Genomic DNA, 27,027 nt, shown 5'->3' with positions numbered 1-27,027 from the left:
CCTCTTTAGCATATGAAAACTCCACTGATACCTCCCTTCCCCTCACCTTCCCCCAACCGCAGGGTATATAACATGCCGACCCTCACAACCCGGGGCAGCCGCATCTCCGCCTGCCCACGGGCCCTCTCCCCGTGCTCTAATAAATCACCTTTTGCACCAACGATGTCTTAAGAATTCTTTCTTTAGTCGTCGGCTCCGAACCTTCTCACCCCACCGAACCTGACTTAGGTTCTGGGACTTCATCACAAGGACAGAAAACATGCCAATGGATGTTCTCAAATGATCCCTTTACAATCCTTCAAAAGTGGTTGATTGCACATTCATAGATAAAACACACCTTTACCTGAAGGCAATCAGTCAACAGCATTTTTTTTTAAATACTTGCTAGGGGTTCTACTGGTAACAGCCACTTAGCATCACAGAAAAGGTCAGCACATTTGGAACACTAGACTTTTTAAAAGGAAAATAGTAATTAACTAATAATAATTAACTATTGTTAATTGATTAACTAATATTAGTTAACTGATCCCTAACTTCCCACCAATGCCATGTGTTGTGACCACTGCCCAGGAACCCTTTCTAGTCCTCCAGGCTGCTCTGCTGTGAGCAACAGACAGGAGATTGGAAACTGTGTGACTCTGGAGTTCACTGTTTTAATCACTATGCTACACTATGACCTCCCAAAAAGAAAGTAGTGGTGGAGAGCACATTAAAGTTATCATTTTAAAGCATAAAACTCACAAGTATAAAAACTATCGGTTTCCGATGCTGGTAAGGTCAGACAGGCATGACTTCTTATTCTCTATAAACAATGCTGAAAATTGGGTGCCAATTACTTCCAGAATTGTGTTTAAAGAAAAGAAGAAGAAGAAGAAGAAGAAATGAAATGAAATGAAAAAAGAAAAGCATGGGTGGAATAAGAAAGAAAAAGAAGAAATTGCTGTGAAAATATACTTTCTGAATCAAAATTGCATTTCAAGGAATTTCACTGAAAGTAAAACGCACAAACATGGATTAAATATTATGCGGAATGATGACCCATTCATCCTTTTTTCATGTGCACAGAGAAAATCAGCAAATGCCCAACAACAGAACAGATCGGATTCTATCACATCCATGATAGGATATTAATGTAAAGATTAGAAGAACAAAACAATGTTGTCACAGGGAGCATGAGTTATTAAGTATAAATTAGGAATGAAGTTACATATGAGCATAATCTGGATAGATTAGAAGGAAATAAATTCCATATGTGACGAGTTTTTGAGCAATTTTGATTCAGAAAGTATATTTTCTGTAGAACAGAGAGCCAGATGCTGCCTCAATCCCAGGACGCTGAGATCATGACCTGATCCGAAGCAAAGGCTTAACCCACTGAGTCACCCAGGTGCCCCTACCTCATAATATTTTTAAAGGCAGGGATGTTAATATGACTACACTTTTACACAATAATTATTGTGTTTATTTTTGAATTATTTTAGATTCACAAAAAAGCTGCAAAGATAATCCAGGGAATTCTGTATACTTCTAACACCTTTTCCCTGGTGCTAACATCTAACATACTCTTTCTACATTTGTTTAAACTAAAAATCCATATATTACCTTTATAAAGATTTTTCTTCTCTCAAGGAGGCATGTGAAATATAAGTAACAATGATAATACAATGACCAAGTAGTTGAAAAATTGTAAGGCATTCGACTGAATAACAGTACTCCTGAAATGTAAATAATAGTCACATTAAGACAAAATGTTAAGTGGTAAAAATAAAATTTGCCATTCTCTCTAGTTTTATAAATATGATAAAACCACTAGAATGCATTATTTCAAGTTTATTTGCTAACATTCGAATGTGGAAAAAGATAACAAGCTGCAAACTGGTTTTTATTATAATTGTGTTTCTCCATCTTTTCGTACACTTTTCACACCAGAAGTTGGTCTCTTTTAATGAGAGAGATCCATTGTCTAGGGGGAGCAGAATCTCCCGTAAAAGAGAATGTTACCAGTTTTGTTGTGCCTGATAAAGAAGAGGAACGGGTGGTTTGCATTAAATTCAATGGAAGGGAGCCTAGTTCGAGTGCTCACCACACTCCCAGTGCCAGCTGTAGCCTCCGTACCTTGTTCATTTATTTCTACAAAAGCCTTGTGGAAAACATTGGACAGAAATAAGTCTCTCCCCATAGACATTCCTGAAAAATCAGCTCTGCTCTGGTTAAAGGCATCGCTCATCCCCATACTGCTCAGGGTTGACTTGAGATTGTAAGTCTCTTCCAGCTTGAACTTGGGGAGCTGCAGCTGAACCTCGTACAACTCCATCATGTCTGCGCTGGTCCACTCAGTCAGCTTTTCGTAGGTGGTGGCCTCTTCCAGCTGCAGGTGTGGAACGGGGAGGAGAGAGTCCGTAATTCCATAAAGAGTGGTTGAGTGAGACCTGGATACTACATAGATGAATTACTGTCCCTCCCATTAACCAGGATAATAAAGCACACACGTTTGGAAATTCTTTGTGTAATGAGATTCTTCACCTTGTTGACCTACAGAATCTTTGTTTTGTAACTGACCAGTTGCCGGGATACAGGAGAATTAGACCTTATTTCAAAATGGCGTACTTCTATGCCAGCATGCAAGACATCAACTACACACGGAAATGGGTCAACATAAATATGCCTTATGTGCTGTCAACACCAAAGTATAAACTTTAGAACAAGTTATGTGCCAGGGTACAAAAGGATATCTGTTATATTAACATGAGAGGCAGCCTTTTGAAAACAATATCTGAGATAAAATAAAATGTCTATATAAACACAACAATATGAAATTAATAACAATAAGCTATGCCCAAAAAAGGGAAGGAAGAGTAAAGAAAGGAAGATCTCCAAATCTTAAAAATAACAGCTGTTTTTCAGTATAGTGTTTTAGAGTGTTTTTCTCCTCTTTATCTTTTAAATTTTTTAAATAATAAATATATATGGATATACATAACCATATATATATAGGAGAAAAAATGTGCTTGATTTTTTTTTTCAGATAGCATGTTTGTTTGTTTCAAGATGCATGTTTTTGCTACTTTGAGAGTTTTTAGACTCAAGCTGTCAGTGACATACTTGTAGACAGTACACATTAGTAATCTGACAACATATTCAGCTCAGGAGCCTGCACTTTTAGGAAGAAAGGGTTATCTTATAAAGCTGTGATGCTAATAGTTTACTGTACACCCTTGGTCTTAATTTTACCATTCTTTCCAGTTTCACAGATTTTATGATACCATTTGGAAATCTCTTCAAAATTCTAGCAGGACTATGAAAACTTACAAGTATAAAGAATCTGGAACACACAAAAAGTTATGCACAGTGCAAGGAAATCCAGGCCACTCACTGCATGGGAAACTAATGTTCAATTTAAACATACAAATTGCTCAGAAACATGGTCTGACCAAAGTTATACTAGGCTTTATAGAAATTTAGCTGATAAACAAATAATACTTGAAGGTAGTACTGATACTTAGTACAGATACAGCCTTTTCCTCCTGAAGACTTTTTTTAATTAAAATAGTTTTTTTTTCAAGTTTTGGAAGTCGGAGTCTTGTTGAAAAATATATATCTCAAGCTAAATTAATGCAAATGATTAAAAAATTAACTTTGATTAAGTAGGCCCTACCAGAAGGAGAAGAAAGACCTAGACTGAGGTCAGCTCTGTGACTGACAAAAAATATATACATATCTGTTGCTCCTGTGACTGTTCTTTCAGCTACTTAAACTTTCTGAGGAATAGTGTGACAACTTATAGAATTTTATAAAACTTAAATGACACTGTGAAGGTAAAGTCTTCAAGGCTCAAGATATGTTGGTTGTCTTCCTCTACAGGAATCAAAGAAACAAACAGGGAGACCATGTCTTGTTTCTCCCCAGAGGGGTAAATGCCAGAACCACCTTCACAGCAGACAGACTATACCTGATCCAGGCCATCGATATCTTCTGGCAGCAGTATGAGCAGGCTGAGGTCACGGTTTTCATAGTAGAGTTGTAGGCCCATAGCTTGTGGTTTTTCAATGTGAAAAACTTGGAGTTTTTCTTTCATGGACATCATTTGCACTGGTTTGCTTGTACTCTATGGAAAGGAAGTAGCAAAGTCATTGAGAAAGTGTTCCACCAAATCCTTAATTTTGTTTTATCATAATTGGTTCCCAGTAGTCTGGGACCCTGGCAAAACTGATGATTCTCTGTAAAATGCTAAATAAAGTTACACAGACCTTATTTTCTGAAATAGATGTTCTACTGGATAACATTATTGATAAGTAATGTGGAAGTTGCCTTTTATAACACTGTTGTGGCAACCTCTATAAGTCACAGCAAGCTGGATCCTACTGAACACTTTAAAAAGTATCTTATCTCATGCAAACTATGCCAATGTCAATGATTCAGAAATGGCATAAGGTGGATTTCACATGCAAACATTTGAGAAAGTATTTTAGTATCATAAACACTGACATTTACTAGGAGAATAAAAAGACAATAAGCTAGGAGGACATATTTGTAAAACACATATTTGATAAAGAATCAGTATCAAAATATATAAAGAACCTTTAAATACTCAATGGTAATAAAAGAACCCAATTTTTAAAAAAGGCAAAAGATATGAACAGATACCTCACTGAAGGAAGACTTACAGCATATGAAAAGATGCTCAAGCATCTTTAGGGAATTGCAAATTAGAACAATGAGCTAGCACTACTGACCTTTTAGCATGGCTGAAAATCCAAAACACTGACGATATCAACTGCTGACAAGGATGTGGAGCAACAGGAAATGTGATTCCCTGCCAGTGGGAATGCAAAGTGGAAGCCACTTCCAGAGACAGTTTGGCAGGTTCTTACAAAGCTAAACATGGTATTACCACATGACCCAGCAAGTGTGCTCCTGAGTATTTACCAAAAGAAGTTAAAAACTATGTCCACACAAAATCTTGCACACAGATTATTTATAGTAGCTTTATTCATAATTGCGCAAAATTGGAAACAACCAAGATGTCCTTCAATAGGTGAATTGCAAAACAAACTACAATATGTCCAGATAATGGAAAATTATTCAATAGTAAAGTGAAATGATCTATCAAGCCAGGGAGAGACAGGGAGAAAGCTTAAATCTATTGTCTATTGCTTAGTGGAAGAGGCCAGTCTAAAAAGTCTACATACTATACAATTCCAACTACCTGGCCTTCCAGAAAAAGCAAAACTATAGAGACAGTAAAAAGATCAGTGGTTGCCAGGTATTTAGGAGGAGGGATGAATGGGTGGAGTACAGGGCATTTTTAGGACAGTTAAACTATTCCATATGAAAACAGAATGGCAGATACGTGACATTTTGCATTAGTCAAAGCCCATAGAACTATACAAGACCAAAAGTGAACCCTAGTGTTAACTACAGACTTGAATTAATGAAAATGTATGAATATTGGCTCATTAACTATAACAAAGGCACCACACTAATGCAAAATGTTAATAATAAGGGAAATTATGTGGCTGGTGATATATGGGAATTCTACTTTCCTCTCAATTTTGCTGCAAACATAAAAATGCTCTTTAAAAAAGTGTATTTATAGTAAGGCCAATAGTAATACAAAAACAAAACCCTGCAATTCAAATGTTGTAGACACTTTACTTATCCATTCTATAGGGAGTTGTTAATCACAGAGTTCCACCCGTCTGCTAATGTAGTGGTCATATGATTAGGGTTGTTCAGTCAGGATACTTCAGGATACAGTGATTTTTTCAGGGATAAACACATGAATCGCATAAAACAGAGCCCTCCTTAAGGAAGGAGCATTCTGTTAGAGCTAGCAGAAGGACTATCTACCAGAGTTGTGAAGCTCAAAGGCTGACGATGGGGCAACCAAATTCTCGGGTCATATAGAGAAATTGTATCTTTAGTATTAGAGAATGAAGGTGATAACCAGAAGGAGTAAAGGTGATGGGAGTGAGGGAAGAGAGGACAGAGAAGTGAGATTATGTCTTGAGACTCCCTGGACCTCTCAGTTCCCCTTCATTATGTAAATAATGTTAATACAAATCCCATTTTCCTGAAGCTATTTTGGAATGTTATCTTACCACTTGTAACTGAAAATTCCTTGTGGATGTACTAAGCCAGGTAACTATCCAGCTCTGCTTAGTCCATTCAATTACATGTTTGGTCCCTTCCCCATTTTATCCCACTGACTGAAAGCCACCTACTCCACATACCTGTGTGCTTACTGTATTAGGTCCCTGGGAGCACTGGTTATGTGAGAAGACCCACCCCAGGACTAATCAGCTTTAACAAATATTGGCTAATCAATTCCTTTCCTAGGAATTTAAAATGAGATCTATTAGACTGGTCTCTAAAATGGAGGCAATGTTGTGAGTAGCATGTTCTGCCACTGTGGACTGGGAAGAAGAGAAAGTTAGATTTCAGCCTGAGGGAAGAATGATGGGAGAAACAGACTTGCAAAGATAAAGACTGAATCTTGACTACATTTGAATCCTTGTTTCCACTCAAGTTCCAAGGCCCAGACATATTCTAGCCCTTGGATTCTAGGGGATCTATCTGTTGCCTTATATTAGTCTCCCCTTTTGAGGTAGTGAGTTCCTATCTATCACAAAAATGAGTGTGTTGTATACTAACACAAAGAGAAAACAATGGAAAGCATGAGATTTTAGATGTGTCTTTCTTTCTTTTTTTTTTTTTTAAGATTTTATTTATTTATTTGAGAGACAGAGTTCACAACTAGGCAGAGAAGCAGGCAGAGAGAGAGAGGGAGAAGCAGGCTCCCCGATGAGCAGAGAGCCCGATGCAGGGCTCGATTCCAGGACCCTGGGATCATGACCTGAGCCGAAGGCAGAGGCTTTAACCCACTGAGCCACCCAGGTGCCCCTAAATGTGTCTTTCTTTTACTTATGGCAAGATATGGGTTTGGAAGAAGAGAGTACTGGTCTAATAGAACAAGAACAGAACTAATAGTGAAGAGTCGGGGGTTACGGTTCTGGTAGATTTTTAACTTAGGCATGGCTCCAGTCACTTTGACAGCTGGGAAATAAATATAATAACTATCTTACCTACTCCACCATAGTCAAAGCAAGAACTAAGCGATAAAATATGTGAATTGTCTCTCTTCAGAGAAGAAACAATGAAAAGAGGAATCCCCAGGCAGGATGGACCTGGCTTTTAGCTTAGGTATCCCTGCCCTGGCAATAGCCAGACTTTCCAGAAACATATATTCAAAAAGAAGAATAAATTTCAAATAGAATCTCCTTTAAAATATCATGTAAAAACCATGCTGATTATTAAAAGTTTCCTACCTTATTTATTCTGAAAGGCTTTTCTGTGGTGTTTTGGACTAAGAACTGATGTTCCCAGATTCCTTTAAAGTAAAGAGCATTCACCAGAACCATCCTGGTTTCAGAATTTACTGCATCATCAGGTAGGAGATTCTGGATTTTTCCTATAAGAACAAAAGGATAGATTACAAATGGTATAGTTACACCCTGGCAAAATGCCACACTTATAAAAATGATAATTATGAAATACTACTGACTGATATCTTATATCCACCAATGATCCAAACAGGGAAGTTAGCATCAATAGAATATTACTAACAGGTCCTATTTAAATTTCATCTGCTATTCCAGTAAAACTCTTCTTTTGGATCAGAAATCAATCCAAGATCTCAAGTTGTAGTTATGTCATTTTGTCTTTGTGCCTTTGAATCATTCCTTCTGTCTTTCATGAATTTGACACTTTTGAAAAAGTGTCAAATTATCGTTTCAGATTTGTCTGATGTTTCCTCAATTGTATCCCACCAGAAAGATATGTTAGGTCCTAAATACCAGTCCCTGTGAATGTGCTCTTATATGGAAACAGGGTCTCTGCAGACCTAATCAAGTTAAGATGGAGGTCATCCTGGATTAAAGTAGCTTTAACCTAGTAATGATATCCTTACAAGAAGAGGAAAATTTGGACATAGACACGCAGAGAGGACAAGACGATGTGAAAACACAGATACAGGACAGACTTAAAGAAGAAGATTATGTGCCCACAGAGGCAGAGATTGAAGAGTCTACAAGCCAAGGAATGTCAAGGATTGCCCCCCAACCACCTGAAATTGAGGGGAGGCATGGAGCAGTGCCTTCCCTAGAGCATTTGAAAGAAGCGTGGCCCTGGTCACATCTTGATTTCAGATTTGAAGCCTCCAGAACTGTGGGAGAATACATTTCTATTGTTTGAAACCATCCAGTTTGTGGTAATTGGTCATGGCAGCCCTAGGTCACAAACACAACCACAGAAACAATGTTATGTGCTTCTCAATGAATCATACCAGGAAACAGATTGTGTTCTTATTTCCCACTATGGGTGATGTTAACTTTGATGATTTGATTCCCACAGGTTTCTCACTGTAAAATTACGACTTTTTCCCTTTCTAATTCATAAGTGTCATGTGGGGAGCTACTAGATGACCAAATAAATTTCCTCTTTCTCATCAAACTTTTGCCCACCAATTTCAGCATTCGTTGATGATCTTGCCTGAAACAATGATGATTGTGGTGTTTTGCCAAATGGTGATATTCGATTTCCACTATTCCTTCTACATTTATCAACTGGAATTCTACTATGAGGAAGAACTCTCCCATCTCCTCCTTTTATTTAGGTAATTTATATCAGTATAGACTCATGGATGTTTGTTTTACCCTATGGGTTATAATTTATTACTATCATTATCTATTTTGTTGTCCAAATTGTCCCAGATTTGGCTATTAGAAACATCCTCAAGTTGGCTCCTACATCCATTGGACATGTTCTCAGATATTTTGGGCATTTACCTATATTCTGGTACCACAGTATGTCCTAAAGTTTATCTGGTGCTTTCCATGTCCCAGCCCTAGAATTGGCATTTCTTCTAGCAGCCTTGGTTATGTTGTTTTTCGTTTTTTGTTTTTGTTTTTGTATTTGAAGGGTGGGTTTTAGAAATCAAGATGTGGATGTTAGCTATGTTCATTATTCCTGGGGTGTCATTGCTCAGCAGAGAAAGCTGGAAAATACATGTATTATACACACATCTGTAAATATTTCCATATCTATCTAATTCTCTGCTTATATATTATAGATGAGGAATTCATATTGATATTTCCTATTTCAGTCCAGCACCATGGGGTTCATGCTCATCTTTGCTTTTCTTTATTTACAATTCCTTTCCCTGTCAGTGAAACACCTGAGCCTTATTATTTCCAATATATTTACTCATTTGCTCAGTACTAGAATATACATAAAATAGTTTCAGAATGGTTAACCCATTCTCCTATGAAAAGCAAATTTGATAACTAAGGTACAAGATCTGTGTACAGTTCTCTTTTTAAAGCCTTAGAGTACATAGTCAAACTATGTTTTTCTAGAACAAATATTTGTTGAAAAGAATAATTCTGAAACAGGAATGCAAACTAAGAAAAGATGCTATTGAAAGACATTTTGAAGAGAGAATACAGATGGATTAGGTGAAACCACAGCGAGTGCACCTGTGCGTGTGCGCACAGGCGCGTGCACGCACACACACATTCACACACACACACACACACACCCCAGAGGGCTGCTGAGCAAGGCCAAATGTTATCCAGGGAACTGGAACCTCAAAGGCCATGAGCAGTGGAGCTCAATGGGAAAGGGGGTGTTAATAGAATTGAGGGTATTATCCTATTCGCAATAATTATTCTTAGCCTTGATTGTCAGTTAGAATCACCTGAGGATTTAGACAATACTGATGCCTGAGCCTCCCTCCTAGAGATCTCAATTAATTCATCTGGGGTTGGACTTAGGAATTAGTAAACTTAGTTTCATGTGTCGTGAGAACTGAGAGCCACTGGTTTGGAGCCATTTGGTCTAATGGTCTTTAATATTTACCTGTGTGCCAGTAATGGGTAGCAAATATGTCTGCCTGCAGGTTATTGCAATGAGCAAGGACATCTATACCACAGTGAAGTCAGGACTAGTGGGGTTGCTGACTTATCTTTTTTTTTTTTTTTTTTTTTTTTTTAAATAAGGACTATATATAACACATGTGCTAAAGCTTTCAAAAATAATTAAGAACAACTAAAATTAGGTCTATTTAACTTCTAGATTTCCCTTTATTGTTACAAACAAAAAGTAGGGAGTGCCAGGGTGGCTCAGTGGGTTAGTCTCTGCCTTTGGCTCAGGTCATGATCCCAGGGTCTTGGGTTTGAGCCCCTAATCAGGCTCTCTGCTCAGCAGCTCTCTGCCTGCCTATCTGCCTACTCATGATCTCTATCTGTCAAATAAATAAAATCTTAAAAAAAAAAAAGTAGGTATGGAAAACAAGAGTAGGTCAGTGAAATATAATAAAATGACAAATGAAATCCAGAACTTGTCTTTCCATTTCCAGTGGTTTGCTGGTAAACTGTCTCCAGGTAGGAGTGGGGGAGAAGGAAACTTGATTTGTAGCCCATTTCTGGGGTGTAAATATTCTCGCCATATTGATTTCGAGCTACCAACATGGAAGTCTCGGAAAGCAGGGTTGGGAAGACATGCGCACACGCAACAAATGGGCTCCAAGAGCCTGACTGCGCGTGCGCACACCCCGCCTGCAGAAGTCCTCACCCGACACGCATGAGAATCCCCTGTGCAGCTTTTGAAAAAAGTTCTGGGGTCAGTAACACTTCTAGAGATTCCAGCTGATCTGAGGTATGACTTGGACGTGTCTCTTCAGGACAGCCCTCCCTCACAGATGAAACATACATTTTGGTTTAACAATGAACAATTTAGTTTTCGCCAATCTTATTAAAGACTGTATTAAACTTAATTTCTTTGATGATTCATCATGGGGAGGCCGTGTACATCATTTCTTTAATCTTTATTTTTTGCACAGAAGTTTTATTTTTTTAAAAGCTGTGTTATTTTTAATCAAGTATTCTATCACTCGACAGAGTTGTAGATGCAAATAGAAAACATAGAGGACTGAGTTTTGCACAAACTTATCTCAGGTTGGTTGAGATACAGATGATTTAAGTTGTGCTGCATTATTCTATGGACTCATATGCTTTCAGAGAAACTAACCTCTTGAACCCGCAGCTGTTTTAGGTTATGTAAAATATAATTATTGAATAAAGGATGTATAAAGTGTAGTCAAATATAACTTAAAAGTAACTGAGTCAAATTTGACCATGATTTTGCTGTACTCTTTAGAGCTAAAGTGCCACCTACTGGCTGGTTCATTGCACACACCCCTGGTAGTTCGAGGTAATGAATGGGAAGGACAATCTTCCAAGATATTCAGAGTAAGTCCTGCTGAGCACAGTTATTAATGTGACACTAGAGTGCCCAGTGTGCCAAACACATGAGAGGTTTTGAGATGACAAACACGTAGACAATAACCTTCTCCAACACCCACTTTCAAGTAGTTTATAGACTATAATGAAGACAATCCAGAAAAAAAAAAAATTGCAACACGTAACTGGCACTATCGAGACTTTTGACTCTGAATGCCGTGTATGTTCCAGTGGTCCATATGGCTACTTGAAAGAAACTCTATTTGAAAGCTTAAGGAAAGAAGCTTCTTTCAGGTGTTTCAGATGGAACGTATACATGCTGAGGAGTTTCTAGCAACTTTTTCTTAAGGGTGTACAGAATTATACCTTGATGAAGTCAAAATTCCTGAAAAGCTGTTTAATTCCTTAACCTTATTTGGTTTTGAATATCCCTCAAATAACCAATTTGTGTTCAGTCCATAAAGAGAAAATACAGAAAGATTACAGCTTTCTGCCTCTTTGGAAGATACCACTTCTAAGAAGTAGAGCCAGCCTTGCCAGCTGGAACAATGAGGTCATAGGATGCAGGAAACAGGGGCTCAATAAAAGATTCTGACCATGCCCTTGATTAACTTATTTTGGAGGTCTCTCATTTTAGAAGTCGTGTGACAACAGAGGATTTTTCAAAATGTGTCTGTCCTATATCTCGACCCTATAATAACTATAATCTGAAGTCTACTCGTTCCTCCATAATTTAAGATTATTCAGTTCTTCCTCAAAATCAAAACTCCTGCACTGTCAAATATGGCAGCCGCTAGACATCCATGGCTGCTTAAACTTAAATTACTTAAACTAAATTGAAGGAAAAATTCAGTTCATCAGTAACATTAGCCACATTTGAACCCATCTATAGTTATGTGTGGATGGAACATGTGACCCTAGCACACTGGGCAGGGCAGACTTATGACACATTTCTGTCAACACAGGACAATCTCCAAGGAGGCTTTGTGACCTAGACAGTTGGGTCTGGTCATGTTCCTTAAGGGCGGCAGTTGATGCAGGGGAAGCAGGGCAAGGATAGGAAGAAGCCAGCTTCCGCAACACGAGACCATGGTTCTCCTCTCGGCTCTGAAAAGCTTTGTTCTTGTGTAAAGATCGCAAGTTAACTGCTCTTAGCCTTCCTATCTGTAGAGCTCCCCTTCTTTTCCAGAAAACATGACAGACACTGGGTTAGGAATCTGACCTAGGAATCTAAGACCTCAGGAATCTGAGGAACACTCTAGAATCTGAGTGTTAGGAATCTGAGGACCTCAGGGTTAGTTCAGCCCCAGATTATTCTTGGAGTCACATCTGCCATGCTGAATTTGTGTTGGATATTACAGCAGGCTTTTGCCTGTGCGGTCCCATTTGGTCCTCCTGCTGACTGAATCCATACAAGTGCTCAGTAAATGCGAGCGGGTCTATCATTCTAAAAACAGGCTTGCTTTTGAATGAACCCAAGTCAGGTATAAGTTAAGTACAATGGTCACTCTTGCCTCACCATGGCTTTTGAGTCACTATTCAATGAAAAAGGAACTGAGAATTAAGGCTGCCAACTTCCTCAGGGCATTTCAGTAAATGTTAATGTTCTGAGCAATGACAATTAGCAGGCCTGCTGTGTGTTAGTGATTTGAAGCTGAAACTCACATCAGGTAGCATCATTGTACTTGGGCCCTTGAGTCTAGCAGGGGAGGCTTCAGTGGTTAACTTCAATAACAGTGCGGTACCTATCAAAGTGAGCTTTCACACTGAGTGCTGTGTGAGCAAAGAGGGAGACATAAATGAACTATTGGGACTTCATCAAGATAAGAAGCTTCTGCACCACAAAGGAAACAATCAACAACTAAAAGGCAGCCTATGGAATGGGAGAAGATATTTGCGAATGACATATCTGATAAAGTGACATATCTGATAAAGGGTCAGTATCCAAAATAAATAAAACCTTATAAAATTCAACATCCCCAAAATGAATAATCCAGTTAAGAAATGGGCAGAAGCCATGAATAGACATTTTTCCAAAGAAGGCATCCAGAAGGCCAACAGACACATGAGAAGATGCTCCACATCACAGATCATCAAGGAAATAGAAATCAAAACTACAATGAAATATGACCTCACAGCTATCAGAATGGCTAAAATCAACAACACAAGAAACAACAGATGTTGTTGAGGATGTGGAGAAAGGGGAATCTTCTTGTATTGTTGGTGGGAATGCAAGCTGGTGCAGCCACTCTGGAAAATAGTTTGGAGTTTCCTCAAAAATTTAAAAATAGAGCTACCCTACCACCCACCAATTTGTGCCACTAGATATTTACCCAAAGGTACAAAAATACTAATTCAAAGGGAGACATGCACCCCCATGTTTATAGCGGCATGATCAACAACAGCCAAGCTACGGAAACAGTCTAAGTGTCCAATGACTGATAAAGGGATAAAAAAGATAGACACATAGACACACACAATGGACTATTACTCCGTCATGAAAAATAATGAAATCTTGCCATTTGCAACTGATGTGATGAAACTAGAAAGTATAATGTTAAGTGAAGTAAGTCAGTCAGAAAAAGACAAATAGCATATAATTTCACTCATGTGGAATTTAAGAACAAAACAAATGATCATAGGAAGAAAAGAAGGACGAGAGAGGCAAGCCAAGAAACAGACTCTTAACTACAGAGAACAAAGTCAGGGTTACCAGAGGGGCGGGGGAGGGGGAATGGGATTAAGGAGGGCATTTGTGATGATCACTAAATTTTAGTGTTGAATCCCTAAATTTTCACCAGAAACCAATATTACATTATATGTTACCTGGAATTTAAATAAAAAATTTGAAAATTAATATTTAAAAAATTAAAAAAGAAATAGAACACTCAACTTTTAAGTGAGTGTGTAGCTACCTAGCTTCAAACTACATCTTAAAAGATGGTTATTACAGCAAGTCTAGGTGACCAGCTATCCTGGTTTGCCTGGGACTGAGAGGTCTTCAGGTGTTAAATCTAGGAAAGTTTCAAGAAAATCAGGACAGGTGGGTCCCCAGAGCCTAAATGGGGGACCATGTAAAACTCAGCCATGTAGTTGAGTTTAAGATATGGGTGCAACTGATGTGTGAAACCTTTGGGTCATATCTCCTTAAAAGCAAAGAAGCTTTCTTTTCACCATTTCCTGGTGACTTTACAATGACAAATGCAAGAATCATCTTAGACTTAAATACGAAAGCCATGTTTTGAGGATGGTGGAGCTAACCCACCAGTCTGGGTCTCTGCATTGCCTCAGCAGAGACAATGCTTATCTGCCTTTTGACTATTATGTAAAAGAAAAATAAATGTCTGCCTTATCATTAAGCCACTGTATTCCAAGTCTCTCCGCTACAGCAGCTTAGCCCCCTACCGTAATATATGACCTCATTTGGAAAATTATTTAAGATTATATAACACATTTAATGCCACAATTTCATTACTAATTGCTAGCTATTTTTCATCAGAAATCACAAATGTTTTCAGTATTTTTACTTTCCTCTTTGCACTTTTCTGCTTTTTTGCCCCTGGGCTCCTGTCTGGAATTATTGGGATACAAGAATTTTCTTGTCCTCTTAGTAAAGTGGGTATCTTGACTTAGAGGTTTTAGATAAGACTTGCTGGGAAAGCTAGGAATCTGAAAATCATGGGCATGGATAGAAAGAAATGTTCTGCATATTTAGAATGTATCCACTGTTCTTGTTTGGAAATACACATTCTTACAAAGCAAATTCAAAAAAATACAAAAATGCTTGGAGAAGATACTCTGCTGAGCACCTTGGTGAAAACTTACCTTCAGTCTGACTTTCAACCCAAGAGTTGATCTCCTTTCGAATTTGTCCAGAAGCTCCCACAAAATTAACAGACTGTGGTTCTGCACCAAAGTATGTTTTCATGTCTTCTAGATATCTCTGGAAGATAGAGGTAAAATCTTCTTTTGCAGAGTTTGTCCAAAACCGAGACATCAAGGCTATCCATGGATCATTGCAAACCTCCACCCCATTGCCCCCTCTGTCTTTCCATACTTCCATTTTGGTCGAAAACTAAACACTCCCCTCTTTAAAGTTAGCTGGGCACAGACTAGCCATGAAGAAGTCCAGGTATGGAGGAAGGTCTGCCTCCCAGTTCTGGGGCTCCCACACCCTCCCTATTTTTTTTTTTTAAAGTAGGCTCTACACCCAGCATGGAGCCCACCATGGACTTGAACTCACAACCCTCAGACCAAGACTCAGATGCTTAATGGACTGAGTGACCCAAGCACCTCTACCCTCTCCTGTGTTTATCCATGCCTGTGAAATGGGGCTGGTATGAAAAGGGAGAGAACTCTAGAAACCCCAGGACTATCTCCAGGGACAAAGACCTGTTTGCAATTGCACTTTGCTTTCTCTAGCAGAGCCAGCACCAAAGTGAAGCCTGTGGGTCCGGCAGCCCCCTGCTATGAACACTAAGCACCAAAAACCTGTGGAGGGCCCCCGAGGAGAGCTATACGCTGCTCTGAAAATGGATTGCAAAGTGTGGCCAAGGGTTCAGCAGGCTGTCTGAGGGAAGAAACCTGGCTTAGTCCTCTGGACCTTTGATGTCCCCCCTGGTGGCAGTCATCAGAAGTGGGCTTATGAGGGCACCTGCCATCCTCAGGAGCCCTGTCATACCCCTTCAGTGTATTACTTGGTAGAGGAATTGTGTTCAGCAAGAAGTGCTGAGGTAATTCAGCCTCCAGGCAGTGGTTTGAAGATTAGGAAGTCTAAACTATGTAGAAATTATGATCCAGTAAAAAAGGAAGGCTTAAAATTTCACAAGGCACCATTCCCTGTATTGACTCGTAGGTTCTACTCAACCTCTCCGAGCACATCCAGGGCTTGTGGACATTATAAAAGATGTCTCATTTTGTATATCTGTGTCCTTCTCATCTCTAAGTGCCTGCCCCACTCAGATACCTCCTACTTCTGGACCAAAGCAGAATGCTCAGGACTACCAGTACCAGAAATGTCTCTAAGGCTTCATTTGGATGCTTTTCTGCCTTTAGTCTTGACCGGGCCCAAGTGCTGACCTCCCTGAATTCACTGGCTATGGGCAGGGACAGCCCTGCTTGATATCACAAGATAGCTTTAATTTCCTATTGGGAAATTAAATTAAATTAAATTAAATTAAATTAAAGCTGTCCCTCTATCCTACCCAAGTTCCTTGCCCTTTGCCCGCTGGGCACCTGGGTCCTCCTACTCTCTTATGTGTTGAGATGTGATGCACTAATGGGAAATTCATTGCTTGGCTTCGTTCAGGGTGGCCCACTGTGGGAAGCCCTTGAATCTGAATTGAGAACGAAAGTATGGTCTGCATTGTGGGATCTCAGTCACCTGAGAAGGGGAGAAGGTGATATTATTCCATGTCGAGAGTCTTTCCTAAAGTCTCTAAAGTCATGCTGTGAAATGACCCATCTGATCCCCGAGTCAGCTTTGCTCAACTACAAGCTCCCAGTCCAGCCGCACTCCCAGGACCAGCTCTGCCCTCTGCTCCTGCACATCGACCCTACTGGGTTACCCTGCATCTCCTGCCCCATTCTCCATGAAACAGATGCTAACCTGGAGATGACCCAAACCACATCTCTTACCCATTCACTGGCTGAGGTGGACCCCTTTATTCTGAGCATATAGTGTGGCTTGAGACCCACTGTTGATTTCCTTTACACCTAGCCACTTACTGGTGCTCTAAAGAAGTGCTGACCCCATACATGAATATCGTCCCTGGGATCTCTAGAGAAATGTATGAAAAGTTTCCTGATTGGTATCTTTCTTTCCCATCAGCTTTAAAAGACACATTTGCACTTACAGTGTGAAATGGGTAGGTTTTCTCTCCATATATCCTGTTGGCTGTTTTAAGTATGTAAGCCTTGCTGGGATTGCTTATTTCTGAGATAAGGGTCTGGAAGTGAGAGTGTATATCTTCAACATTGCTCAAACCGAATTCCTTTAAAAGAAAAAGGATTAGTCAAACAGTCAAATAAAAACACTGAACAAGAACTAGGTCTACATGAACAGCCTCTATCTCAATAAAATGAGTTGGTGTCCTGTAAACAAAAACTCAAATCAGTTGCATGGTAGACCAAAAAACATTTTCTTTAATGTTAGCAGTGCAAGAATTTACAAGTTGTTAGGGTATTGTTTTCTTCACATTTAGTTTATAAAGGCAAGAACAAGTTTGAAGGTGGGGCAGCTTTGAAGTGGAAGGAAAAGATGGAAAGAGAGAGAGGGAAAGAATACGACCCTTCCAAAAAGCATACACGTTTCTGTATTTTGAAAATTTTTCTGTAGTTTGATGAAATTTTTCTAAAAGAAGTTCCTTTTAATTATTGAATGCATATTAAAAATAAGACATACCATTTTTCTTTTCTTCTCACTTTCAGGACAAGTTTTGATGTCCTGATCTCTGCTAAACTGAAGAACCTGTCATTTCAATAAAAAGGAAATATGTGAACACAATTTGCGAAGATGTAATCATCTGAAATTCTCCTCAGCAAATACAAGTCAGTCATTCCCATCACCACAGAACATATAATTAATTAGCAGGGCGCTCTGATTTCACTTAAATAATGTGTTGCTAGATGGATGGGGAGGTCAACAGCAGCTTTGAAATAAATTTTTAAGCTGCTGTTAAGTAGCTACTCTCTTTATTCTTATACTCTTTATAGGACATTTGAGATGATGTTGGGAAATCACTAGAAGTAAAAATCTCTTGTATTCCATGTTTTGTTTTGTTCTGTATATGGTTGTTTTGAAAACTAGGTGTTCATTTGAAAGTATCATTTAGATGATTTAAGCATAAGCCAATATTGCTTCAATTATCTAGAAAATTCAGGGATTTTATTTGCTTATTCTAGTTAAGTTTCAGGTCTCATTGTCTGCCTCACTTGACAGTTATAGACACATTCTTTGTGCTCAGCCTAGCATTTCATTTGGAAGTTAACAAAAAGGAAGTGGACATGCTTGCTTCCCCTGAACTGTGCAACAGTAGAAAACAAGGTGATAATTCCATCTCCCATAGCCTGGACTCAGGTCACAATGGGGAATAAAATCTAGTTTACCAAAGCTCATGCTGACTGACACCCAGTGACAAACAGGGGTACATGAAGGACTCAGTCTCAGTCACAAAGCATCGCCATTGATATGTCAGTAGCATTTAAATAAAGCAAGGACAAGAAACACACAGAAATATGTTCACATGAAATGGACCCCAGTTGAAATCCATCTAAGACTGTCGATCACATTAACTGTTAAGCCTTTTAATATTTAACCAGTTATTAACCAGGGGTAAGCCAGGATTTTGTTTTCATTTTGAAACACACAATATCTTGTGAACTAAAAGAATAAGGGGGATATCCTAAGCCCAAGCTCACAGAATATAAATTCTGCCTGTTTCATGCAGAATTACTGTTTGTGCTGTTTTCTGTATTTGACTCAAAGGACACCACCGGAATGGAAATTCTGTCACTTAATCTTTTGATTATTGCATGCTTTAGGGCTGGATTTCCTCTTTTCTATATCTATCTTAAAACACACACACATATATTTGTACATTTGCACAGAAGCACACATATACACATGACTTTTTAAACTACAATTTTGCTATCTATGGCTCTACTTGTGCATGTAAGTGTGTGTCTGCACACGCGGTCACAATGCTTTGAAGATGTTTACAACAAATCAATAACTGCTTAACCAATACTATTGTTTTGTTATTTTAATGCTCTCAGTGGGTTTTTTACATTCATGCAGACAACCAGGGATTAGACATAGACAAACCAAACAAAGCACAAAGAACTGGATTCATTTCATTTTTCTATCTGCGTCTTCAAGAAAATCCTTCTGAGATTGGAAAGACAATGACTAATTCTAGTATTTAAAGTATGAGCCATTCAAAAATGGTATGATACCACTCATATGTGGAATTTAAGAAGCAAAACAAGTGAACAAAGACAAAATAGACAAAGGAAAAGCCTAACTTAACTAGAGAGAACAAAGAGAGGGTTTCCAGAGGGGAAGTGGTGGGAGGGTGGGGGAAACAGATGAACGGGATTAAGAGCTCGCTTGTCCTGATGAGCACTGAGTAAAGTACAGAACTGGTGAATCATTACAGTGTACACCTGAAACTAATGTAATATCGTATGTTAACTTTACTGAAATTAAAATTTAAAAATAAAATAAAGTATGGGCCATTACTTCCTGAAATATATTAATAATCAAAATAAAATTGGTTTTGGTGCTGAACCAAACTTGATAACCTTATTGTCTCTCCTCTTGATCTTGCTAGGGAACATGGGTTCTTACATGGCTTTTTAAGCAGCAATTTTCTTTCTTTCTTTTTTAAATATTTTATTTATTTATTTGACAGACAGAGATCACAAGCAGGCAGAGAGGCAGGCAGAGTCAGGCAGAGAGAGAAAGGGGGAAGCAGGCTCCCTGCTGAGCAGAGAGCCCAATGCAGGGCTCCATCCCAGGATGCTAAGATCATGAACTGAGCCAAAGGCAGAGGCTTAACTCATTGAGCCACCCAGGTGCCCCTTAAGGAGCAATTTTATGGTTGGTTCTCTTCCCCAGAATTCTTTTTATGGCCTAAAACAATGCTGAAGTATATCTTTTGTCTTGTAGGATATGGCTGTAAAATGTAAGCTATGTGGACTTCAGGAAGCAAATGATGGCAGCAGTTAAAAGGAAGGCTCTGTTTAAAGGCCGCAGAGGATGCTTGAACTCTCCTGCTTACCTGGGCCATCTGGGCTGCTGTGGTACCTCCAGTGCCCAAATATACCATGGCCAATGAGGTTGAGATGCCCCAGGGAGAAAAGAAAATATTTTTGCCCTCAGCCGATTCAGCCAGCTTTTTGCTGAAGTCCAGGGCAAATTGGTTGATTGATTTGGCTAGAGAGTCCATTGGGAAAACCTAAGAAAAATAAAGCAGAGATAAAAAACTTGTTAATAATCCTTTCCACTTATTTCACTTTTGGCTGACACAACTATCCTTTTTAATCACCCTTTCTTGAAGTGACAAAAATATATATTATCTAATCCAAATTTATATCATATATGTAGTATATATATTTCCATCCATTTTATATGCATCTATTTCCATTCATCCTTATATGTGTACCTATTCATAATAGCCGAAAGGACTGTGGAAAATCCCTTACCAATATTAGTAGTTTACATATTAGAAAACTGAAGTTTAGAGAGTTTGAGGGAATGCTCAAATTGTAGTGCTAAGCTGCAGCAGAGAACAATTTGGTGCTGGTCAGTTGGCAGCTCCCTGTTGAGAAAATCATAATAAAAATGGTGCCATCAGCCCTGTGCTGCTTCTCAATGCACCACATGACTGCTGACTTTACATAGTAAATAAGAAATTGCTAGTCATTTTTTTCAAGAAACTTCGTGGTTTTTCTCACTTATCACCAATATTTTTATACTTTTTAACCTTATCTGTTCATTCTTTTTTAAGATTTTATTTATTTATTTATTTGACAGAGAGCAAGACAGAGAGAGAGGGTACACAAGCAGGGGGAGTGGGAGAGGGAGAAGCAGGCTTCCCGCTGAGCAAGGAGTCTGATGTGGACCTTGATCCCAGGACCCCAGGATCTTGACCTGAGCCGAAGGCAACCACTTAACAACTGAGTCACCAGGCGCCATTATCTGTTCATTCTTGCCTTTATCTATGATATTCTTCATTCCTAGAATGGTTTTCTTTTTTCCTAGAATGTTTTGATCCTTCTTTACTCTATTGAAATCCAGTTCTGTTCCAGTTTCTTTCTTAAGAAACTTTTCCTGATCTCTAGTATGCAGAGGAGTTAAGTCCCACAACATCACTTTGCCCCTTATTGATATTTATCCCACTGATAGTTCTGTCTTCACACGCTTGTAGCTTTCCAACTCCAGGGTAAGTTCCTTAAGAGTAAAATTTTCTGTATCTCCAACAACACCTCGCTCAGGACTTTACACAAAATGGATGTTTATAAATATTTATTACTTCTTTACAATGTTCATTATTTGGGCTCCAGCCGCCATTGTCTATTCACTTAAACTTGAAACCATACACAGTTTAGTGGGAAATGCTCATAGAGAAGTAGGGAAGTCAAGGCTCTTTGCCCTTATTCTCACTCACTTGGGACCCTCTGAAAATGATCTTCTTGAACAAAAAGAACTCAGTTTTACTCATTTAAAAAAATTATATTCAACCTCTAAATTTCACCCCTAATTACCCGACATTTTCAGTCTTTTAAGACATGGGTTCTATCAAAGAAACAACTACTTCAATCTGATGTCATTTTATAGCCAAATAATCTCTCAAACTGGTTAAGTGATTAAAAATAAGTCAACTTCCTAGACCTAGAATTTCCCATTAGTGCCAATGTTGTGTAGAACTTCAACTTATACTGGCATCACCTGGCACTCGGGACCTTAGAAGGGTCAAGAGTCTCTGAATCAAGGGAGAGGCATAGGTAGGCCAAGTTTTGGTTTCATCATAAACTGGATTAACAATGATCCTACTGAAATCCCTCCTAACCATAGGCTTACACTTAGTCAAAGAACTTCCCCCTCTAAGTCCTGCTTCAGTTCTAGCCCATGTCTATTGCTGAAGGTGAAGATAATTCTAGGCTAATATCACTTGACTAAAGAAAAACAACTCTAGTTTTGTAATAAGTGTACACCTCACAAAATGTTCAAAACTTACCAGTATGTAGTTTTTCTTGATAGATCCAGGGCCATCTTGGAAATAACCTCCTTAATCTCTTTACATCTGTATTCATTCAAATGATGCTTTGTTTACCACATATATATTAAGCTTTATCTCTTTAGAATTCATGAAATACATTCATATGGAAAATGTTTGCCTCCTTAAAACTATACTAACCATGAAGGGAGGAGAAAATAATATCTTAGGGCCTGAGATTTTTATCTTTCTACCTAAAGTTTATGGTTATTCTAGAGTTTGACTACTTGTAACAAATTCCTGAAAACAATAATTTTATTTAATGAAAGAGTTAATTATTTGTGGAAGTTAATATCCAGTTATCTTCAGCTTCATTAATTCTCTTGTTAATATCATCATTAATACATGAAGTATTGCCCCAAACATAAAAGAACAATTCTTACCTTTTTTTTTTTTACAAAAAATTTATAGAAGTGTTAAGCCATTGGTAAAATTTAACCTGAGTGAAAAGTGCTTTCTGAAAGATGCAAATTTTAGGATGATATTTTATAGGAAATAATTTATCCTTACAAAGGTTAGACAATGATTTTTTTCAGAGAAGATTAAAAATGTCTAGATCAGAAGACTACTATTCCATTTTCAGAATAAATTATTCTTTGCAGTTTTCAGAAGTTTTAGAAGTGTCAGTTTAGATCTTTATCTATATATATATAAATATATACATGCCTTAATATATACAAATACATACACGTAAAATATGTACAACTCTCTCAAGGGCTTAGGGGAAAAACTGAAGAACTATGAAAGTAATAAAAGGATAGTGTCATTCATCAAAATGTTGAATCATAGATACCCATAGTCACAAAGAAACCTGGAGTCCCCTCTAGTACAATTGCCTTGTTTTATCTACTAGGATACTAAGGTCCAGAGAATTTAAAAGTGCTGTCCAATGTGCACAGACGGCTAAGAGTGAAGTTATCACTGTAATCCCATTCTCTGGACTCTGAATACAATCTCCCTTGTCATTGTATCTCATTGCCTTCAAGATTTTAACAGAAAAAAAGAGAGATTGGGGGAGGAAGAAAGGTGAACAGGAGGAGGAAGAAAGGAGGGAAGATGGTATAGAGCATGAGGAAGTGGGAAGGATCCTCACTTCATTTTCTACAAAAGGATACCCAAAGCTCCTTGACTTTTGATGATACTAATGGTAGTGCCTACTTCTTGGAGCTGTGCTTACCAGAGGGTGACATCTCCCCTCAGCACTCTACACAAAGCCATTTTTTGAGGGAATCAATAGTTTGGGCTGTTTTACAATGAGCATATAGTAGAAGGTTGGGGCTTAGGGCTTAGGCTACTCCATGGAAGAGAAGAAAGCTAACAGCCCATGGAGTGGTAGCCTGGATGGGATGTTAGATGGAGACAGGGAATGAGAGCCAAATTAATTCCATGCATTAATGATGTGGATCAAATTCATATCACCAAGCTCGCTCTTCCAAAGGGTTAGAAGAGGTTGGCCTCAATTATTCTGAGAATGCTCTATTTCTCTTTGCCTATGTTGACTGATACAGAGGTGGTCAATCTAGAAAAGTGACTGGAGGAGATTCCATTCACGGTTTCACAATTTCTGGTAAAACCATTTCTCTAACTCCTTTTAAATAAATGCTGTCTCTCCCTCTTTGCCCTCTTTTCCACACAAGCTTGGAACGAGCTCGGGGTTAAATCTGTCTGATTTGTAAGGAATTCTTGGGGAGAGGAAGCTTTCTGTTTTTGAGAGCTCTTGATCATTTGTTACACTGTTAGACATTTCAATATAGAAAGAAAACATAAATAAACATTTTTAAACAAAGAAATATTTACAATACCTTGTTTTCTTCTGCTGGAGCAGAACTGGCAACTGGTTCCTTTAATAAGAGATTGTGGTGAGTTAAGTAACTTTTAACTGTAGAAATCATCTTTAAAAATTCTAGCACCTCCCTTTTCTTGGCCCCACCCTCTGATTCATTTCACAAGCCCATACACTCTTCCTTTCAAGTTTATCTTGGCTGAGAGCTCAACTAAAAAGACAGAGATCCACAATGAATGTTTTGCCTGGATGACTTACTTACCTACACTTGCCATGTCTGTCTGCAGGTAGAAACCTGAGCTCTGACAAATTGTAACTCATCCTTTCCTTGTTTACTCTCTTCTCTAGTCGGCCAACTGGCAGCAATTCTAGTAGTTTTCCCCAGTAGTCTTTCTTAAAAAAAAAAAAAAAAAGAAAGAAAAAAGAAAGCTCTTAATTAACAGAATAATAATGGGTAGTAAAATGGAAAATATTGGGGGTGAAATATTTGCTGTTACATTGTTAAAGCTGCTTTTAAGGTGCCATGTACTAGAGGCACCCAACAAATGTTGGTCCTCTTCTCCCTTGATGGGTTGATGTGGAACCCAAGGAAGAACTCCATCCAGTCCCATGTCCATTTTCCCACCTGCGGGGATAAGGGGTCTGGACCAATGTTTTAGACACAGTTGCTGAGTCAGATGTTGGTTCATCACTTTTTAGTTTTCTTTTTTTTCTTCCTGTGAATATTCTCTCCCTCTTCCAGATATCTTCTATAGGAAAAACCATAGTTATTGTTTTATTTTCTACTGCTGAAGACCTGTGCTTGATGGGGTGCTGAGGGAAGTGGGGAGAGGGATGGAATTGAGAACCTTCCAGAGAGTTTGAGGGAGAGAAGGAGCCTCTCTACTTATGACAAATTTGGAATGTTCTTCATGCACTTTGCATTTTTCTCTTCATGGGACACACTTGTCTCCTGATAAACTGGCTCAGAGTTTAACATCTGAAGGTTAGTGGGGAACCTAGAGCAGAATGTTTCTCTGGACTTCACTAGGGGATGGGACTTGTGTAAGAAGTTTATTGCACCTGCCTGACATGTGCTGAGCACATAGTAGTAGTATCTACTGGTGCCTCCATACTTTTATTAGCAGAAAGTCTCATATGGAGGCTGGAGGTAGAGGGACTGTTCATCCCGACTGACAGCAGTTCAGCAGAGAGTGACTTGGGCAACATCAACACACAGCACGGAGACTCATTGTTTATGTCGCATTAAGTGCATCAATGCAAAAACTGCCAAACCAGCCAAGAAATTGTTTCATCTTCTCTAAAGTCACAGACTAAGTTTTACTCATTGGTTTCCTCTGAGCCTTCTCCAGATTCCTTTCCCACTTATCTCTTGATTAAATTTTTATAGATATACTACCCATGTTGATGAAATCATGGTTGTGCATTATTATGATGCCTGTTTGGGGGTGGTCAGGGAAAGAAAAAGAGGTAAGAGTATCCTAAATTAACAACATAATATAATCAACACAGTTTTGTTTGTTGCTATCATTTATGGCCTGCCCTATGTATATGTATATGTATATGTATATGTATATGTATATGTATAATATGTACAAATTACTAATAGGGCTGTAGGGATAGGAACTATATGAATGGGGAGATGGGGTGGGAGAGATAGATTTTGCTCTGGCCTTTTTATGAATTCATTAGTTATTCCAAAATTTTCAAGACAGAGAGAACTCTAGATGCATCAATATTATTCTAATAAGAATCCAGAAGAAGAGCATAAATTAAGTGGGCAGAGACAATGAGTAGATAACGGTTGCCCCGTTGGGTTGCTATAAGAGAATACCAAAGGCTGGGTGTTTTATTTTTTTTTTTTAAAGATTTTATTTATTTATTTGACAGAGAGAGATCACAAGTAGGCAGAGAGGCAGGCAGAGAGAGAGGAGGAAGCAGGCTCCCTGCTGAGCAGAGAGCCCGATGCGGGACTCGATCCCAGGACCCTGAGATCATGACCTGAGCCGAAGGCAGCGGCTTAACCCACTGAGCCACCCAGGCGCCCAGGCTGGGTGTTTTAAACAACAAACTTTTTTTTCACAGTTCTAGAGGCTAGAAATCTGAGATCAGGGTAACAGACTGGTTGGGTTTGGGGTGTGGACTCACTCTGTTCTTGGTTCACAGTAGGCTGCCTACTCTCTTGTCCTCATACGGTAGAGAGAGGAAGCTCTGATCCCTTCATCTCCTCCTAAGGACACGAATTATATCATGAAGACTCAACCCTCATGACTTAATCTAACCTAACTATTCCCCAGAATCCCATCTCCAAATACCATCCCATTAGAAATTAGGGCTTTCACATATATATGGGGGAGAGGAGACACAAACATTCAGTCCATAGCAATGGCTGAGAGTTTCCCAGAACTGAAGCAAAGATACAAGTTTCCAGATGGAAAAAAAAAAAATCTGCTGATGAGCAAGACAAAATTTAAGAACGATTTTTAAAAATAGTCTTAATGCAAGGAAATATCAAGAACATCATTAAGAACACAAAGACAATTATGAAAACTGCAAGGAGAAAGAATTATCTTGACATCAACTTTCCCATCAGCAATTTTGGTGAATACCCCTGGAGTGTTGACGAGTGCTTTGAACCTTGAATTCCATGCCCATCCTCTAACTCAAAAGTGAGAGTGATAAATATGGATATCTAAAGAATCACAATGATTCCAAATGCTGCTACTTATTGAATTGCTGAATTACTGAAGTTCATAGAAAAATGAATTAAACATAAGAGAATGCAAGAAGCAAGAACTCTTAATTTTCAAAAATGTCTGCTGTCGAGGGAACAAACCACAATTCAAGACTTACCACTTCTTTTGTTTTTTATAATTTTCTGGGATTCTGCATTTGACCAGCTGACAGACAGTTTTATTTCTGACAAAGATAATCAACATCAGTGCTAGTACCTATTAAACTCTGTACGTGCTCAGCATTCTTTGAATTGCTTGTGATGTATGAATTCATTTAACCATCATGGCAGCCTTATGAGAAAAACATTACTTTTTCTAGGCTGGAAACCAAAACATAAAGAAACACCATTTTGGCCCATGGTTAGAGGATTCACAAGGGCGAAAACTGAGTTGTAGGGGCTGATAGTCAAGGGCCTGAGGTTACCCAT

The 27,027-nt window shown here is 38.7% G+C and overlaps 1 protein-coding gene across 2 annotated transcripts; it reads right to left on the bottom strand.

Moving 5' to 3' along the window:
- Positions 1-1,815: 1,815 nt before the first annotated feature.
- On the bottom strand, positions 1,816-23,986 carry SERPINB10 (serpin family B member 10). 2 transcript variants are annotated; one of them, XM_013052778.2, is made up of 8 exons: positions 23,884-23,986; positions 20,084-20,260; positions 17,704-17,769; positions 17,156-17,293; positions 15,126-15,243; positions 7,329-7,471; positions 3,950-4,105; positions 1,816-2,368 (listed from the first exon to the last, which is right to left on the bottom strand). In XM_013052778.2, the coding sequence occupies exons 1-8, from the start codon at positions 23,971-23,973 to the stop codon at positions 1,964-1,966; spliced, it is 1,293 nt and encodes a 430-aa protein (XP_012908232.1). In that variant the 5' UTR covers positions 23,974-23,986; the 3' UTR covers positions 1,816-1,963. The 2 variants fall into 2 exon arrangements, with proteins under 2 accessions (XP_012908232.1, XP_044921640.1); XM_045065705.1 differs by lacking the exon at positions 23,884-23,986 and adding an exon at positions 22,043-22,112.
- Positions 23,987-27,027: the final 3,041 nt, after the last annotated feature.

This window comes from Mustela putorius, unplaced genomic scaffold, assembly GCF_011764305.1.
Source record: "Mustela putorius furo isolate JIRA1106 unplaced genomic scaffold, ASM1176430v1.1 tig00003858_pilon_pilon_pilon, whole genome shotgun sequence".
Taxonomy (NCBI): Eukaryota; Metazoa; Chordata; class Mammalia; order Carnivora; family Mustelidae; genus Mustela; species Mustela putorius.
This window is presented reverse-complemented; position numbering and strand designations above follow the sequence as displayed.